General features: G+C 43.7%; 1 protein-coding gene across 10 annotated transcripts in view; it reads left to right on the plus strand.

The window, feature by feature from the left end:
* The first annotated feature begins 881 nt into the window (after positions 1 to 881).
* Positions 882 to 16,331, plus strand: part of GPATCH2L (G-patch domain containing 2 like) — a 48,086-nt gene continuing 32,636 nt past the window's right edge. For 7 of the 10 annotated variants that reach the window (XR_012623308.1, XR_012623307.1, XM_074824790.1 and 4 more), the window contains exons 1-7: positions 900 to 955; positions 1,431 to 1,751; positions 1,861 to 2,531; positions 8,784 to 8,848; positions 13,472 to 13,648; positions 14,019 to 14,098; positions 16,166 to 16,233. Coding sequence is in view for 8 of the 10 variants with exons in the window: in XM_074824790.1 (XP_074680891.1) it covers positions 1,873 to 2,531; positions 8,784 to 8,848; positions 13,472 to 13,648; positions 14,019 to 14,098; positions 16,166 to 16,233 (1,049 nt within the window). In the remaining 2 variants the exon portion in view is untranslated. Of the gene's footprint in view, positions 956 to 1,430; positions 1,752 to 1,860; positions 2,532 to 8,783; positions 8,849 to 13,471; positions 13,649 to 14,018; positions 14,099 to 16,165; positions 16,234 to 16,331 lie in introns of all 10 variants that reach the window. The other 3 variants (XM_074824788.1, XM_074824787.1, XM_074824794.1) reach the window with 3 other exon arrangements.

Here is a 16,331-nt window from a genome sequence, read left to right on the forward strand (position 1 = left end):
GTTCCTGGTGACATGATGGAATAAATAGAGGTGGAAAAAAATGTAGAAATACAAAGGATAAGAGATCTATGAGCAACAAGCAGCAGCGTAGATTTATAGAGAACAAATCACATCAGACAAACCTGATTACTTTCTCTGATTGAATTTACAAAATTAGTGAAGAGAATGCTATGAACATAATATATCTGGACTTCGGCAAAGCCTTTGATATGCTGCCTCGTAAAATGTTACTTGAAAAATGAACCGGTATTGGCTTGAATATGAATGCAGCCACCTGGGTTAAAAAAACCAACCAACCAACCAGGAAAACAATATGAAAGGTGAGAAATAAAAGGGAGTGGTAAGCCAAACTGGGTGGTGGCAGGGTCACACCTGGCTTTACTCTGACGGCTGTCGGTGATGTGTAAGATGGGAGGGATGACGGGCAAAGAGGTGCAAGGCATGAGAGGGGAGTAACACTGTGAGGTTTAATTTAGGAGATAACCAATTCCCATCGTGATATACACAATTAGTGTGCCAGCAGCTAAATGGAGGCGTTCGGGTACCGAGTTTATTGGTTGTCTATTAAAAAAAAAAAAAAGAATAAATATAATAACCAAGCAACTAAAGGGTAAGCGTATGGCAAGGGCTGCCCCGTTAGCAGGTAAATGCTCTGTAATGGCTCCAACAACGGCACCAACCACAGCGTGGGTCGAGGAGAAGCGATCAACCCTCTCGCAGACCCGCAACCCGGCTTGAGGGGCGGGTCTGCGGCGGCGGGTAGGCGGAGGGGCTAGCCCGGCCGTGAGGCCGCTGCGCCGCCGATCCGGCGGCGCAGCGGCCTCACGGCCGGGCCACCCCCCCGCCTACCCGCCGCCGCCAGACCCGCCCCTCAGGCGGGGCGGGCGGGGAGGAAGTGGCCCGGGGAGGCCGGAAGCGCCGTTGACGAGGGGGTGGCGGAGAGGGGCGCTGGCCGGTGAGTGGGGTAGGGGTGAGGCCCGGCGGAGGGTGGCGGGTCCGTGAGGCAGAGGGGGCGGTGAGGCCGGGGGCTTGTGCGACAGAAGCACCGGCTTGTCCTCCGGGGAGGGAGGCGGCGTGGCGGGGTTGCTGAGGGCGCTCGGGCTAGGAGAGGCGGCCTGCGGCAGCAGGTGCTTTACCGGGATGGGGGTGCGGGTCTTTTTGAGCCCGGTAGGAAGTGGGGAGAGAAATCCCATGTCTGCAAGGCACGGGTGGGGAGAGGGAGGTGGTGAGGTGAGGGATTTGGCCAGGACTTTGGGGTTGGCACGCTGACAGCCCTGGGGTGGAAGGGGTTGGTATTTTTTGGCAGTAGGAGTTGGGGCTCGGTCTCGTACACCCTGTTCTAAGGAGCACAGCGTCCCATGCGCCTTGTTTTGCTGTTGAAGTGATGCTGGTTTGCAAACTACCTGTTTTACTGTCTGTTTTACTCTCAGCTTTGCTGCTTGTCTACTTTTTGGAAGACTCGATCTGTTTGACAAGCAGGCTAACCCTTCCCTGTGGCTTACTGACACCAGGTAGCGAACTAGTTGCAGGCTCTGATACCTTTAAGATGTGTAATACAGCATGCTGCTTCAACGCAAAAGATGCAACCTTAAGGCCTTTTCAGACACAGAGCACTTGACCCAACTGCTACAGTAGCGAGATCTCTGCTACGAGGGTTAGAAGAGGGATTTAATCCTTGCAAAAGGAAGAAGTGAGCATTTGCCCTAGAAGCGACAGTTGTCCTGCATTGGGTTCTCCCAGGCAACTCCAAAGTAAGTGTGTAACTTGGTTAATGTTACAAAGGCTATAGCATACTGTAGTCTAGTGATGTGTTGGTAGCAGCATTTATGTCTGGTGGTAATTGTTTGTTGTCATTTTTAGTAAGCATTGCCAATGGATGAACTGGTGCATGACTTGGCCTCAGCCTTAGAGCAGACTTCAGAACAAAACAAGCTGGAGGAGCTATGGGAAGAGATGGCTCTAAGCCCACGGCAGCAGCGGCGTCAGCTTCGCAAGAGACGGGGTCGTAAACGACGCTCAGACTTCACGCATCAGGCAGAGCACGCCTGCTGCTACAGCGAGGCCTCAGAGTCAAGCTTGGATGAAGCTGTCAAGGATTGCCGTGAGGTGCTGACAGCCAATTTCAGTGACTCTGATGACATGGCAGTGGTCAAACGACACCCAGCTCTCAGTGCCACCCTGAGGAGCAAGCAACACTCGTGGCATGAGTCAGACTCCTTTACAGAGAACGCACCCTGTCGACCTCTCAGGCGCCGACGGAAAGTCAAACGTGTGACATCAGAGGTGGCTGCCAGTCTCCAGCAGAAGCTCAGGGTGTCAGAGTGGAACTACGAGAGGGGCTGCAGGTTCAAGTCAGCCAAGAAACAGCGTCTTTCACGCTGGAAAGAAAATGCCCCTTGGACATCATCCAGTCATGGCCTTTGTGAATCAGGAGAAAACAGGCCCTTCCTCAGCAAAGGGGGAAGGAAGGAGCGGATGGAGTGTGATGCTGATGAACAGAAACAGGGCTCAGATGAAAACATGTCAGAATGGTGAGATCTCGGTTTCTTCCCTGTGCTAGTCAGATGGCTGCCTTGCTTGCATCTGCCTGTAAATCCTGTATCTTGCTTCTAGAAGTTCTTCCCAAAATTATTCAGTGCTGTTCTCTTTCTGAAGAGGAGAAATATCTCAGCTGCTTCTAAACTGTAGATTTTTTCCAAGTTTTTCCTGTCAATGCTGTACTGATGACCCAAAACACTTCCTTGAAAAGTTGGCAAGCTGATATGTTTCTGGCTTCTGTTACACAAGGAGCCCTCAGAAATGTCTGTGGCATGCTTGTGGCCTGAGGTTTGGAGAGTAAATCCACCATTGGCACTTGTGTTGCATGATTGATATGAACTGATCTCAATTTCTTGTTTTCTGAATTTACCATAAGTAGTAATAGAGAACAGATCTCCCATCATGACTGCTAGCCCTCTGTGCAGGTACTGTGTGAACATCAGTTGAAACATCTTGTTTGCAGTTCTGCATCTCTGTTCTGGATCTGGAATAAGGTCCTGAAAGGCTAGCTATGGGGAACATGTAGTGAGATGATAAAGAAGTTAGGGAAAACTTACATTACTTACAGGATAAGCCTGTGCAGGCAGTGGACTTTGGCATGTCTTCGTGTCCAGTTTTGGAGAAATTTGATGAATTTGTTGCAGAATGTCATACAGGAGATGAAAACAAAAAGTGTAAATGTCATGGTCTGAATTTGTGTGTCACTTTTGGGAAGTTTCCCCTTTGAGTGTGGCTTTTATTCTCTCCGTAGAATGTTTGGGGTTATAAAACTGCTCTGTACAAAGAGATTTTTCAGGTTAGAAAAGAAACAACTGCTGAGATTCAAATGGAGGAGATTTCTTAATGAATAGCATACAGAAGGTGAATAGGGTTTATTTGCTAATGATCACTGTATAAGAAGCAGGAGGCATTCAGGAAACATTTAAAACAAACAGTATTCTTTTTCATGAAACATAAGGTTTGGAACTCTACTGTGGGACGTTTTGGAGGTAAAAAATTTAAATATGACCAAAAGGGGGATGTGGAGCATAGATTTATCAGGGGCTGTTAAGCATTACAGCCCAGATGGAAGATCCAACTCGGAAGTTTCTTAAACTGCTGACTGCTAGAAGCTGGAGGAATATTCAGAGGAAACGGTTGGTGTGTATTTGTCACGTTCGCATATTCTTTCCTCAAGCATCCACTGTGTTAGTCACTATCAGACAGAGGACAGTGGATTTGGAAAGTGTAATTGTTTGATCCAGTATAATTGTTCATATGTTAAGGTTCATTTAAGAGTTCTGGCTGTCTAGCTCCTGCAGTTTGTCAGAGTGGATAAGTGGCACTTGGTTATTGAGGGCTTTGTGAATAATGGCTGGAACTGCAACCTTTTCAGTGGTATTTTCTGGGAGGCTGTGAAAAGCATAGGTTTTAATACTTCTCACTGTCCTGGTCTAGGGCACCACTATTGCATTTTTACTGAATCAGAGTGGTTAGTATGTAACTATTACAGGGTGGAAGTAACAAAAAGTGGTAATTTTTTCCTTGAAAAGTGGCTATTTGCTTAAAAAGTGGGTGCAAAGTGGGCCTTTTGGAGACTAGTGGGTGCCTTTTCGCTACTAGTTGTTAAAAGCACTTGTATCTTTTCAGAGCTATTTGCTGGTAGTCCAGGAAAGGGAATGTGCTGAGTAGCCCCTGAATGTTGCATGTCAGGTGTGGTGGACTGAGAGATATGCTTACTTGATGTGGCAGTGATGGACAGTGTTCCTTGAGGTTTTTTTCCCACCAGTCAGAGTCTGTTCCATCATGTCAAACTTGAACTTAAACCAGCAGGCTTTCATCCAGCCTTTATTTGTGCCAGCCTTTGAAAGAGTAAATAAACAACTTTGTCTGGACTGTTACTTGAGGACCATGCTGGGAGATCACTTTGTTCTGTCTCAGTTGTCCCTTGCTCTCAGACTAATTATTGTGCAAGTGTCTTCATCAAATGACATTTACCATCTGCTGCCAAATCCTTGGGATTCTCTTGGAAAGCCAGGGGTTGGAATATTTGACCTCTCCAACACCACGTGTGTGATCTGTGCTATGACTCGCTAGAGAGGGTCAAAGTTGGAGAGAGAAATACATACAACCCTCTTCACTGCAGAGTATCCCTCACAGCAGCGAAGGAACATGCTTTGGTCTCTGCTGCTCTAAATATAGCACTTTGCTGTTAGCAGCAGAGTGAAACTGGCGGTGCTTACCTCACTCTCGCTGTGCTCTAGCTGTTTTCTCTGGTACCATAAGAGAAGTGCTTTGCACAGATGTATAACAAGGGCATATCCTGAGGAAGGGAGAAGAAAATTGGATGCCTAGGAGAGCAAATGGTATGGTTGTCATCATAAGCTGATGGGGAGGGAAAGTGACTGATATGGCTTGTGGGACTTGGGAGTGATCTGGTGATCTACAAAACACTTTGATACTGAATTGGTTCCACTACTGTTCACTTCTCTAGCAGTAGGGAGTATCACAAAACTAATGTGTTTTTAGGCAAACTAAGTTGTATATTCAGAACTGAATTTTTCTTTACACCTTCTTTTCCCTCCCCTTCACTAACACTTGCTTTTCTTTGTTATGTAGGAATGAATCTCTGTAAATGCTAAAATATTCAGCGTTTTCTCTGCTTTCTACAAGGCTCTCTATCCTAAGTCAGATCAAAAACCTACTCTATTCAGTGGATAAACTCCCATTCACTGAGGAAGCTTTGGATCTGGATCCTTAATGAGGAGGTGGTTGTTACAGTTTGATTGTGGGACTGCACCCAGTCATTTCCTGGAGGCAGATGTGTTGCAGTATTGTGATTCAAAGTGTGCATGAAATGAAGTCTTTGAAATTGTTTGCCAAACATGGTGATGGATGCACAGAAATGGAGAGAAGGAAGGATGTGCAGGAACATGATGAGTGAATGATGATGGTTCTAAATTGGGTAATGACATGACTCAAAGCCTGATCTATAAATGATTGTGGAAACACCAGAGGAAGCAAGTGGTCTTTGTATAAGGTAGCCATTTGTATATTTGTACAAAGGTGACAATTATCTGCTAAGACTGTTAGAAGTAACCTGCCCTTCTGTCCCTTAATGCTTTGAGATTCCCTGCAGACATAATAAAGCAAAGGCAAATTATATATTGAGTGCTGAAGTTCTTTCTCATGTTGGTCTAAGCTGAGTGCTCCCAGAATGGTCTGGGTTTGGCTTAAGGGCAGAACAAACCATAGTACAAGAGCCATCTGAAAAATCACTTTGAATGGTGTGCTTACTAGTGAGAGATCTGCAGTTTGTCTAATCTACTCTCAAGTGCCGTAACTCTTAACTTTTTAAAACTGGGGATTGTACCAGTGCAGTGTGACTTCACTGCCTTGATGCTGATGTATTTGTTGTGGTTTAAACCCGATAGGCAGCTGAGCCCCACTCAGCCACTCGCTCACTCCCCTGCTGTAGGTTGAGGGAGAGAATCAGTAAGTGAGAAAACTCATGGGCTGAGATAAAGACAGTTTAATAGGTAAAGCAAAAGCTATGCACGGAATCAAAGCAAATTATGGAATTCATTCGCTGCTTCCCATAGGCAGGCAGATGTTTAGCCATTTCCAGGAAAGCAGGGCTCCATCATGTGTGACGGTTACCTAGGAAGACAAATGCTGTACCTCTGAGCGTCTCCCCTTCCTCCTTCTTTCCTCCAGCTTTATATGCTGAGCATGACATCACATGGTCTGGGATATCCCTTTGGGCAGTTGGGATCAGCTGTCCCAGCTGTGTCCCCTCCCAGCTTCTTGTGCACCCCCTAGCCTACTCGCTGGCAGGGCAGTGTGGGAAATGGAGACAGCTTTGACACTGTTTAAGCACTGTTCAGCAATAATTAAAACATCAGTGTGTTAACAACACTGTTTTGGTCACAAATCCAAAACATAGCCCTATAGAGCTACTAAGAGGAAAATTTAATTCTATCCCAGCCAAAACCAGTACAGTATTCTGGCGTGGGAGTGTAACCAGTGCTCATACTGAGTGTACAGTACAGTCGCTTTACCCTTTGGAAGGGAACTGTTTCGATGACAGCCTGCAGTGGCAGTCAAGAGCCTGGCTGAGCTGATGAATTGGAGGCCAGTCTCTCCGTAAAGAAAAAATTCCTCTCTCTTGGAAGGCAAGTGACAAAGACAGAGTGTTCAGCTTCCCCTCCTTCTCCAGCCCAGCCTGACCTTCTGCAGCCCCTCGGTGCCTCTTGTTTTCTTATTTTTATAGAAAATCAATATCCCTCCTGACACAAACAATAGCTCAGGCAAAAGAATAAATGGGGGAAACCTGAGATCTCTGTCCATCACCTCTCACTTTAACTCCCCCAAACTATTTAATTATAAGCATGCTTTGCTCCAGGTGTTTGTGACAGTGAAATTGCTAAATGAGGACCATTTTAACCAAAGATTGGGTGATCAATAACACTCTATAGCAGTAGCTTGTCGGATCAATAGCATTCATTATTTCATGGTTAAGGTAAGTAGCCTCCTTTGCAAGTGGAGGTCATTAATCAGTGCTTACTGGACCTGCAGAAAGGCTTGTGTAGGAGTCTAGTTTGTGTTCAGCCCTGAAGTGTAAAAGAGGTAGTGAAGAGGGTGAGATCCATGAAAGTTTGTTCCAGTAAAGCACTGGCAATAATGTGTATCTATAAGGAACTAAAGAGCTCTCAGTACAACAGGATGCTTAAAGTACTGTTAATATGATCTGGAATCTTGACAATGCTTTTTCCTTTCTCAGGCACCTTTCCTCTGAGGATGCTAAAACCCTTATGAAGCAGTCACTCTCAATCCTTGCATCTGCTACTTGTGAGGACTGTTAATCCAGGCTTTCAAAAGGGAAAGCAGACACACTAAGAGATTTGCCCAGGGTCATACAGTGAGTTAGTAGGAGAGCTAGGAATGAAACGAATGACTCATGGTTCTCAGTCCTTGTCCTTAATTGCCATGGTGTGTATGTGGGAGGGTGGATAGATGGCCAAACTTTGTAATGGACTGATTTGGAATTTGATATTAACTTACATACTGAAGTGTGGGAATGATGTACAGACTGTTCATCCTTTAAGTTTAAATGGCCTTTATATAATGATGAAGATGCAGAGTTTGTAGATATCCAGCATGATGAGCTGATATGGCCACGTTTTAGAGTGCATTTTCTAAGAGCAATAATATGCTCACAAAATGTGGTTTTATTATGTGCTTGTAATTCTTCGGGGTGACACATCTTGTGGTCCCTCATCCTTGAGTCTTTTGAATCAAGGGGTCTCCAGCTGGTACTGGTGTCTATTATGATCCAATTTCCCTTGAAAAGAGGGACCCAGAGATGTTTTCTAAGAGCATGCCCTGATCGGAGATTGATTCTAGTGCTGAGTTATACCTGACGTTCTCATCTAAAGCCTTTGTGCTAAGGGGGTGGGCAGTAAGTTTCCGCTTGTTCTGATATCTCTCAGCTAAATTGGAGGAAGTATTGCCTGAAGCGTCCAAGGATTGATTTAATATCAGCATTAGAGCCATCAGATGCTTGGGACTGACCTGAGCATGTACTTCTGATATGAGTATTCATCCAACTTTACAGTCAGTTAACGGCTTTCTACACATTAATTTCTAGTTTAATTCTTTGGTTCAAGAATTAAGTCTCCTGTAACTGCTTCAGCAAATGCAAAGCATACTGTAACGAGATTGCATTCAGCAGCAGCAAGTCATGCTGTGCTAAGATATTTAGCTGAGGAGTTGTGAATGTACCAGCTGCTCTTCCCTCCAAATAAAATAAAAGTTGCTGTAGATTGAAGCGGGGGGTGGGGTATGTACCTGTATAATATTTTTGAGAAAAAAGAATCTGAAGTAAAAAACTTCAGAGGGTTTTCAGTAGCTGTTAAGTGACCCAAGGACTGCACTTAATTTCCTAGTGAGTATTCCAGACAATGTCATAGTTAGGTTATTAACTCTAGTACCTGAGGCAAATGCCATTGTATTAATTACTTTTTGATAACTTAGAACTAGACTAAATACAGGATTCTACTCTTTTTCAAGTGATGCAGCATTGCTAGGTTTTAACAGGAAGCAATTATGTCCATGCTAGAGCCAGCCATGTATTGAAATGCAATTTTTGTGAGATATGTAAAGCATTTTGGGCTCAGAGTAGCTAGTAAAGTGTCATAAAGTGGTTTTTGTTTTGTATTTGCTGCAATTGTAACAATGGGGTTTTTTGTTTGTTTTTGTTCCAGTGAAACCAGCAGCGTATGCAGCAGCAGTGATACTGGCCTGTTTACCAATGATGAGGGCCGCCAAGGTAACAACTGTCCTGTGATTTTCCTCATGTGTTGCAGGGGAATTTCTCTTACTTTCTTTAGAAATACGAAGAAAGATCTATGTTTGAAGAGGGACAGAGAGGGAAATATGGGAGAAAGGCCAGTGTCTGGGAGGGGCTAGAAGTTAAGAAATGAGTTGAGGGCTACAAAGGTATGATTTTGATAACAATACACTCTTTGCATATCAGATCCATAATATTTGAAATATAAGAAGCTGCTGTTATGGAGAGGCACAGAAATACAAGAGGAGTTTTAGAGCTCTCCATAATGAAAAAGCAGAGCTTATGATTTGTTTCTGTGGGTGTTTTAATTGTTGTCTACATACCATTACTGCCTGAATCTGTTAGTTGTTTTCTCTATGAGCAGGAAGAGATGATGTGAAAAAAAGAATCAGTTAGTACTGACAAGTCACATAATGGACTGTGTGAAGAAGACAACAGTAATATGTAACAGGTTTTATTTCTTTAAATACACATTTCTCCGTTGCTCTTGTGTGTATGAGTTGAGCCTAGTACTTTCAATGTCTGCGGTAGAAATGGTTTCTTAGGAGGCTTGAGTGTGGAGTGTAATCTGGTTTTATTTAGCAGTGACAGCACAGTGTCCAGTTTATGGGGGATATGGCAGAAGTAAGTGTGAAAGAGGTTGTAGTAGACACATAGGCACTCAGGACTGTTACATTTGGAGCAGGTGGAATGTGACCCTAGAGACCTGTAATTCTGCGCAGCTTCTGCTGGTGTGCACTCTGATTCTGTCACAATTCACAAGATAAGATTTGGATGAGATCTCTTCTGGGAATATATGAATGCTAAAGGAAGTAGTATCAGTAACTCAGTAGGAAATGCTGCTTCCACAAGCTTGTTACTGACCCAGGTATCTGTGTGTGAAGCAACACAATGATAGCAAATATGCTTACATGTTTTCTGGATGGTATGTTAGACTGTAGGGCTGATCTGTTCTGAATTTACGTGGCCATAATACTTTCCCTAAGAGTACAGATTTCAAATATCAGCTTTGACCTTTGCTGAAAAGTAACTGTTTCTGGTCTCCCATCCTTCAAAAGCAACAGAAAAGTCAAATCTATTGTCCTCTCTTTTTACTGATGACTGTTCTGGGGGAGCTGAAGTTAGTGAGCTCTTGCATATCAGATGACAAAGCAGGGTGGTGACTGAAGTGTTGAATTTTTACTTCATCACCTGAGGCAAGATTGATGTAGACTGGATAGTGTGTGTGTGTGTATATACATATATATATATATATACACACACACTTGTCTATATGCTTGCCCTATATACTTGCCCTGGTTTTATACCCTGTTTTAGACATTAGCTTTTGGCTGCTACTAGAAGTAGGCTACGCAATATAGAAGAGCATGTAGAATATACTGCTTAAATAAATTAATAAAATCCAATTACAGCCTTCCCTGTCTAGGTACTAGAAGAGATTTGACATCCTAGTTCTCAGGCCTCTGTCTGTTCATACAGTTTATACTATAATAGCTTTGCACCCAAGATGGTTTAGCTTACAGTTCATAGAATCATATGATTTCAGTTGGAAGAGATCTTAAAGATCACCTGCTTCCAGCCCCCCTGCCATGGGCAGGGACTTTCCAGTAGACCAGGTTGCTCAAAGCCCCAACCTGGCCTTAAACATTTCCAGGGATGGGGCATCCACAACCTCTGTGGGCAACCTGTTCCAGTGCCTCACCACCTTCACGGTGAAGAATTTCCTTACATCTAATCTAAATCTACCCTCTTTCATTTAAAACTGTTACCCCTTGTCCTATCACTACATGCCCTTGTAAAAAGTCCCTCCCCATCTTTCCTGAAGGCCCCCTTTAGGTACTGGAAGGCTGCTAGAAAGTCTCCCTGGAGCCTTGTCTTCTCCAGGCTGAACAACCCCAACTCTCTCAGCCTGTCTTCATAGGAGAGGTGCTCCAGACCTCTGATCATCTTTGTGGCCTCCTCTGGACTCACTCAAGCAGGTTCATGTCCTCCTTATGTTGGGGGCCCCAGAGCTGAGCACAGTACTCCAGGTGGGGTCTCATGAGAGTGGAGTAGAGGGGGAGAATCACCTCCCTTGACCTGCTGGTCACACTGCTTTTGATGCAGTCCAGGATACGGTTGGCTTTCTGGGCTGCAAGTGAATATTGCTGTGTCACGTTGAGCTTCTTGTCAACCAGCACTCCCAAGTCCTTCTCCTCAGGGCCGCTCTCAATCCAATCTCCACCCAGCCTGTCTTTGTGCCTAGGATTGCCCCAACTCGTGTGCAGGACCTTGCATTTGGCCTTGTTGAACTTCATGAGGTTTGCCTGGGCCCACCTCTCCAGCCTGTCCAGGTCCCTCTGGATGGCACATCCCTTCCCTCCAGTGTGTTGACCACACCACACAGCTTGGTGTCATCAGCAAACTTGCTGAGGGTGCACTCGATCCCACTGTCCATGTCACCAAAGATATTAAACAGCACTGGCCCCAACACTGACCCCTGAGGAAAACCACTCATCACTACTCTCCATTTGGACATCGAGCTGTTGATCGCAACTCCTTGAGTGAGACCATCCAGCCAATTCCTTATCCACCAAGTGGTCCATCTGTCAAATCCATGTCTCTCCAATTTAGAGACAAGGATGTCATGTGGGACAGTGTCAAATGCTTTGCACAAGTCCAGGTAGATGACATCAGTTGCTCTTCCCTTATCCACCAATGCTGTAACCCCATCATAGAAGGCCACCAGTTATGTTAAAATGTGTTAAAAGATGTTGCACTTTCAGGTTAAATAAGAAACATCTCCCTTTCCTTTTTTTAGAGAATTTCTAACCATAAAGTAAATAATAAACAACAGCTCTCCAATGAGATGAAGAGAGAAGAAAACCTTTCTTTTTTTTTTTTTGTCACAGATCATCATCTTAGAAATAGTTTTCTAGTACAATTCCAAACTGAGTAACAGAAAATTCAAGATAGCAGTGTACTTAAATTGAATGTATTTTTTTCCATCTTTTGAAGTTACATCACGTAATATTTGTGCCATTGCTAATTAAATAGGTTGTCTTTGCAATTCCAGCTACCAGTGCACTTCTGTGAGGAGAGAATGGTCCTAGTTTGTAATAATTTGATTGTAAGTGGGTTGTTTGGGTTTTTTTTTAAAATGCATTGGGATCTCTCATGATGAAAGTTACTGTGGTATTAGCATGTGATCCTGATTGTTAAAGTTTGTCTTGTGGAAGTAGCAATCTGAGATATGACAGTGCACTATGCTCATAGATCCAAAACTTTAGGGACATTTTTGCACAAATTATGATCACTTAGAAGAGCTATCCAGCATTACTTAGTTCTAATTTACTATGAGATGGATAGAGATATTTATATTTTAAAATATATTTGTCACAAGCATGCTAAGTCAACTGACATATCAGAAATAAAAAGCAATGTCAGAGCTTTGGGATGAAGTGTTCTGGCTGTCTTACCTGTTGCTGATTGGAGTCAGTTTTGGGTGTTGCTTCTTCTGTTATATGCAAGATTGCAATATTCTTACTAGGTGAGGTTTTCTCCTTTTTCTTGTATTCTTTTTTTTTGTCTGGCGAGATGTGTGGGTAGGCATAATGGACTTCAGTCAGGAATAATGTAACTTGGTAAGGAAAGGAGGGTGAGTAGGGATGCTTGAGTTGAGACTTAATGGTAGGCAAATGAGAGTTTTTCCTAAGTCAGGTGTGTTAGGTTTTTTTTAATGCAAGGTGAATGAAGTACCTTGCAATTATGTGGGACTGTTTGTTAGCTGGGCTACTGTAAAGCTAAGCGTGTCAGGTTGTTTGCCCTCTTCCTGCTTTTTTTTTTACGCTGCTCACGTGCTACTGCTCTCAGGGGATTTCTGGCCAGGCAGATTTACCATGAATGGTGTCTGATGCAGTTCAGTTTTAGACTGCAACTGCTTAATTACAGCGACCCTGCTTTATGGAGACTTTGGTCATGACTTCTCTTGCTGCTGCTCTAGTTTTGCAGAGGGTTTGTAGTTCTCACAGATTCTAAGGAATTTTGCTTGAGAAGGACTCACAGCATGGTTAGTACCTACACTCAGAGTGACCATTTCTAATAGTTGTGTGTTTTCCTCTTAGCTGCTGTCTTAGGAGACTAGAGATCTTTCTCATCAGTGAGTATGCTCCTTTTGCTTACTCTGTGAGCCTGGTTGTCTCCTGTTGTGAAATCTCTCCTGTGACAGCCTATAACATGTGCCAAATGATTGGCCTCTACCTCTGTCACGGTAATTACTTCAGAGAAGGAGTTCTGCATAAGACATCACACAACATTGAACTAAGGTTGATGAGATGCAGTCGCAACAGAGTGCTAAAGCTGCCCTAGGCAGGTCTATAAAGAAGGCTTTGTTCTATAGGGAAATTCTGTAGACTGATGAGTTGGATAGTTTAAAGCATTTAGTGAGGCCCCATAGTTACTGCAGATCATTGAAACAGAATACAAATATAAGGCTCTTCAGGAAGGAATTCCTAATGAGACTTCAGCTGTTTCACATCCAGAAATGCTTACCTGTAGTATTTTGTGGGACTGTCACAGGGCACATTGATGTTACTTGTGGCTAATTCTATCCTATTTCTTTAGGAGATGATGAGCAAAGTGATTGGTTTTATGAAGGAGAATGTGTTCCAGGATTCACTGTCCCCAACCTTCTTCCCAAGTGGGGAGCTGACCACCGATCTGAAGTGGAGCGGATTGACTCAGGCCTGGACAAGCTCTCAGATTCCACCTTCCTTTTGCCCTCGCGGCCAGCTCAGAGAGGTGAGGTTCATAAGGAATGCCATGTGTTTGAGAACTTTTGATGTGATGGCAAGAGTAGATTCTGTTCATAGGTGCTGCAATTTAAACTGATATTAGTGATCTGTGTTTTTCATGATCCAATTAAAAATAACTGCAGTACTGAAGAGGATACTAAAATACTCATACCAGCTGCCCACATTCTTGATTCTTCCTTTTTTAAATAGGGATTTTATTTCATTTTTGAATAAATTGGCATATCTACCTCTTGCAGATTGAGAAACAAAGAGACAGAGGATCTGATTTGACCAGTGAACTAACTGGTTTTCCTGGTGGTTTTGTCAGGAGAAATCTTCTGTATTCATTGCTCAGTTTTTCTGGGTTTGGTTTTCAGGATTTCATGCTCGCCTGAATCGCCTTCCAGGAGCTGCTGCCCGTTGTCTCCGAAAAGGTCGGAGGAGGCTTGTTGGCAAGGTATTCCCTTTTGCAAGACAGTAATTTTGTATTTCCAATGCTGATCAGTCCTGAAGTACTATTCTAAGCTATCACATGAATTGTCTTCTGCGGAAAGGGGTCCTGTACATTTTTTGTTTCGTGTATTGTTTGATTTGTTTAACTGCTTTGACTGCTGGAAGTTGATTGAGTGATTAAGTGGATTTTAAGGCAGGTTTGGAGTGGCAAATACAGTTGATCAGTGCTCAAAGCAGTATGAAAGGAGGTCTGAAGATGAATGACAGGGAGCATAAATATCACGAAGATTTAGACAGAATGTAGGAGAAAATTATGATGGTGTGGGTCTTGTGCATGCTCATAATCTGAGACTACAAGGGCAGAGAGGTGACTCAAAGGTGAAGGAAGGCCAAATTTTAGGGGAGGAGACTGATATGAATAGCAGCAAAGGAAGGTGGTTTTAGCAGTTGCATTTTTAGTGGGGAGATAGAAGAATAAAAGGGTGTATGCAATAATGCAAAGTTACCCAAAGCCATTGACTAGGTTTATTATATGTAGGGCAAACAACAAACAAAATATGAGTCCTGTTTCTAAAGGAATAAGCAATACTTTGCAGATGCCTGTCTAAAAGAGGAAGGGATACACCTGCTCAGGTCTGGATCTTGGAGTGTTGAGTGCTGCTGTCTGTTATAAAAGATTTTTCTGAGAAGGAAGCTGTTGACTGTGTTTGGCTTTTCTTTTATTGGGATGTACTCTGCTTTTGAAAATATTGGCATATGTTCTGAGCTGACTGGCTTTAGGGAGTCTGTTTGCAAGGTGTGTTAGAGGGGCCTGGAGTCTAGAGGAGTGTGACTTCTTCCTTCTGTTTAGTCACACTTGAAAGATCCTTGGTTGCCCCTTCTTTCTTCCACTCACCTTGCTTAGTTGTAATCAGCATTTAAAATATAAATCCTTAGCTGGCAAGAGACTGGCTTTGGGTAGGGTTCCTCAGGCCACCTGCAAGTGACTGGGCCTGTCGGCAGCACCTATAATGATCCAAATGAGAAGGATAATATTTACTTGTTTAATTCATCTTCATCACCTTAAAGGGATCTTTGTCATTTGCAGCGGAGGTCACTGCTCCCCCTTCCCCATCTCTCTCTAAATTGTAATCATAAATAATGAGTTTCATTCAGAGCTCCCCGCCAGCGAGCTGCTAATTACCAAAAGTACGGCTTGTAATTTACACAGTAATAAACCGTAAATTTAAACATTACGGCACTTTAAGTTAATAATTTTCCTGCTGTAACAAATAGCCCATCTTTCACCCCTGCTGCTACAACTCCCCCCAAACTTTGAGTGTGTTTTGCCTGTGTACCTGGCACAAACAAATCTTAGCTGTGAAAGCTTTTTACCCTCATCTTCAGACCCTTTCTGCAAAATATATTTCTTTCTTGGAGGTAGTTGCTATGCAGATATGAACAGCTGGTGCTTCAGGCTGTGTGTGTATGTGTATGCCAGCATCAAGCACATACACAGGGCAGTGTCTCGAAGGGAGAAATGCGCTCCCAGAGCAACTCCTTTCTCTTGGGATCTACCTTTTCTTTAGCTGCTAGAGGTCCTGCTGCTGAATTGCTGCTTTCAGAACGGACAAAAGCTTCATGCATCCTCCTTGTTTCATTTACCTGTGCTTGGCAAATTGTTAGTGGGACAGTGTGATGTCCTGTGTCTGAGCCTGTTTCTGGCCCAGTTTATCCCAGCAACCTGGAAATAAGCACTTCTCGGCTATTTCCCCTATTTTAACTGCATCCTTGTGCTGCATCCTTTGTACTGGTCCAGTCCTTGGTGTTCCCCCATGCAAGCAAGTATCATTACTAAAATAATAAAAACCAAGCCCCACAAATAAAACTGAATGATTTTCTGCCATTCTAATTAGTTAAATCATCTCAGCTGATGTTCTAAAAGGAGGGTGAATATGTTTATCTGAGAGTGGGCTGGGAAGGAAAGAATGTGGCCCAGGGGAATAAGATCTGTTCTTATTGGCAGCAGCAAACTATTATGTCTGCTCACTGTGTGAGAGTCTGCAACCTTTTACCTGTCTTTGTGTTTCAGGAGACCTCCATGAGCACTCTGGGCACCGAGAGGCTAGGTCATATTGTTAGTGATCCGCGCCAGAAAGAGTAAGGCTCTTAACAGCTGTTGTGTAGAAATTTGGGAGCGGAGGAAAACCTATAGGGTCCTCTTCCTTCCTGGGACTGAAGGGAATGAAGAACTGGGT

This window comes from Strix aluco, chromosome 4, assembly GCF_031877795.1.
Source record: "Strix aluco isolate bStrAlu1 chromosome 4, bStrAlu1.hap1, whole genome shotgun sequence".
Taxonomy (NCBI): domain Eukaryota; kingdom Metazoa; phylum Chordata; class Aves; order Strigiformes; family Strigidae; genus Strix; species Strix aluco.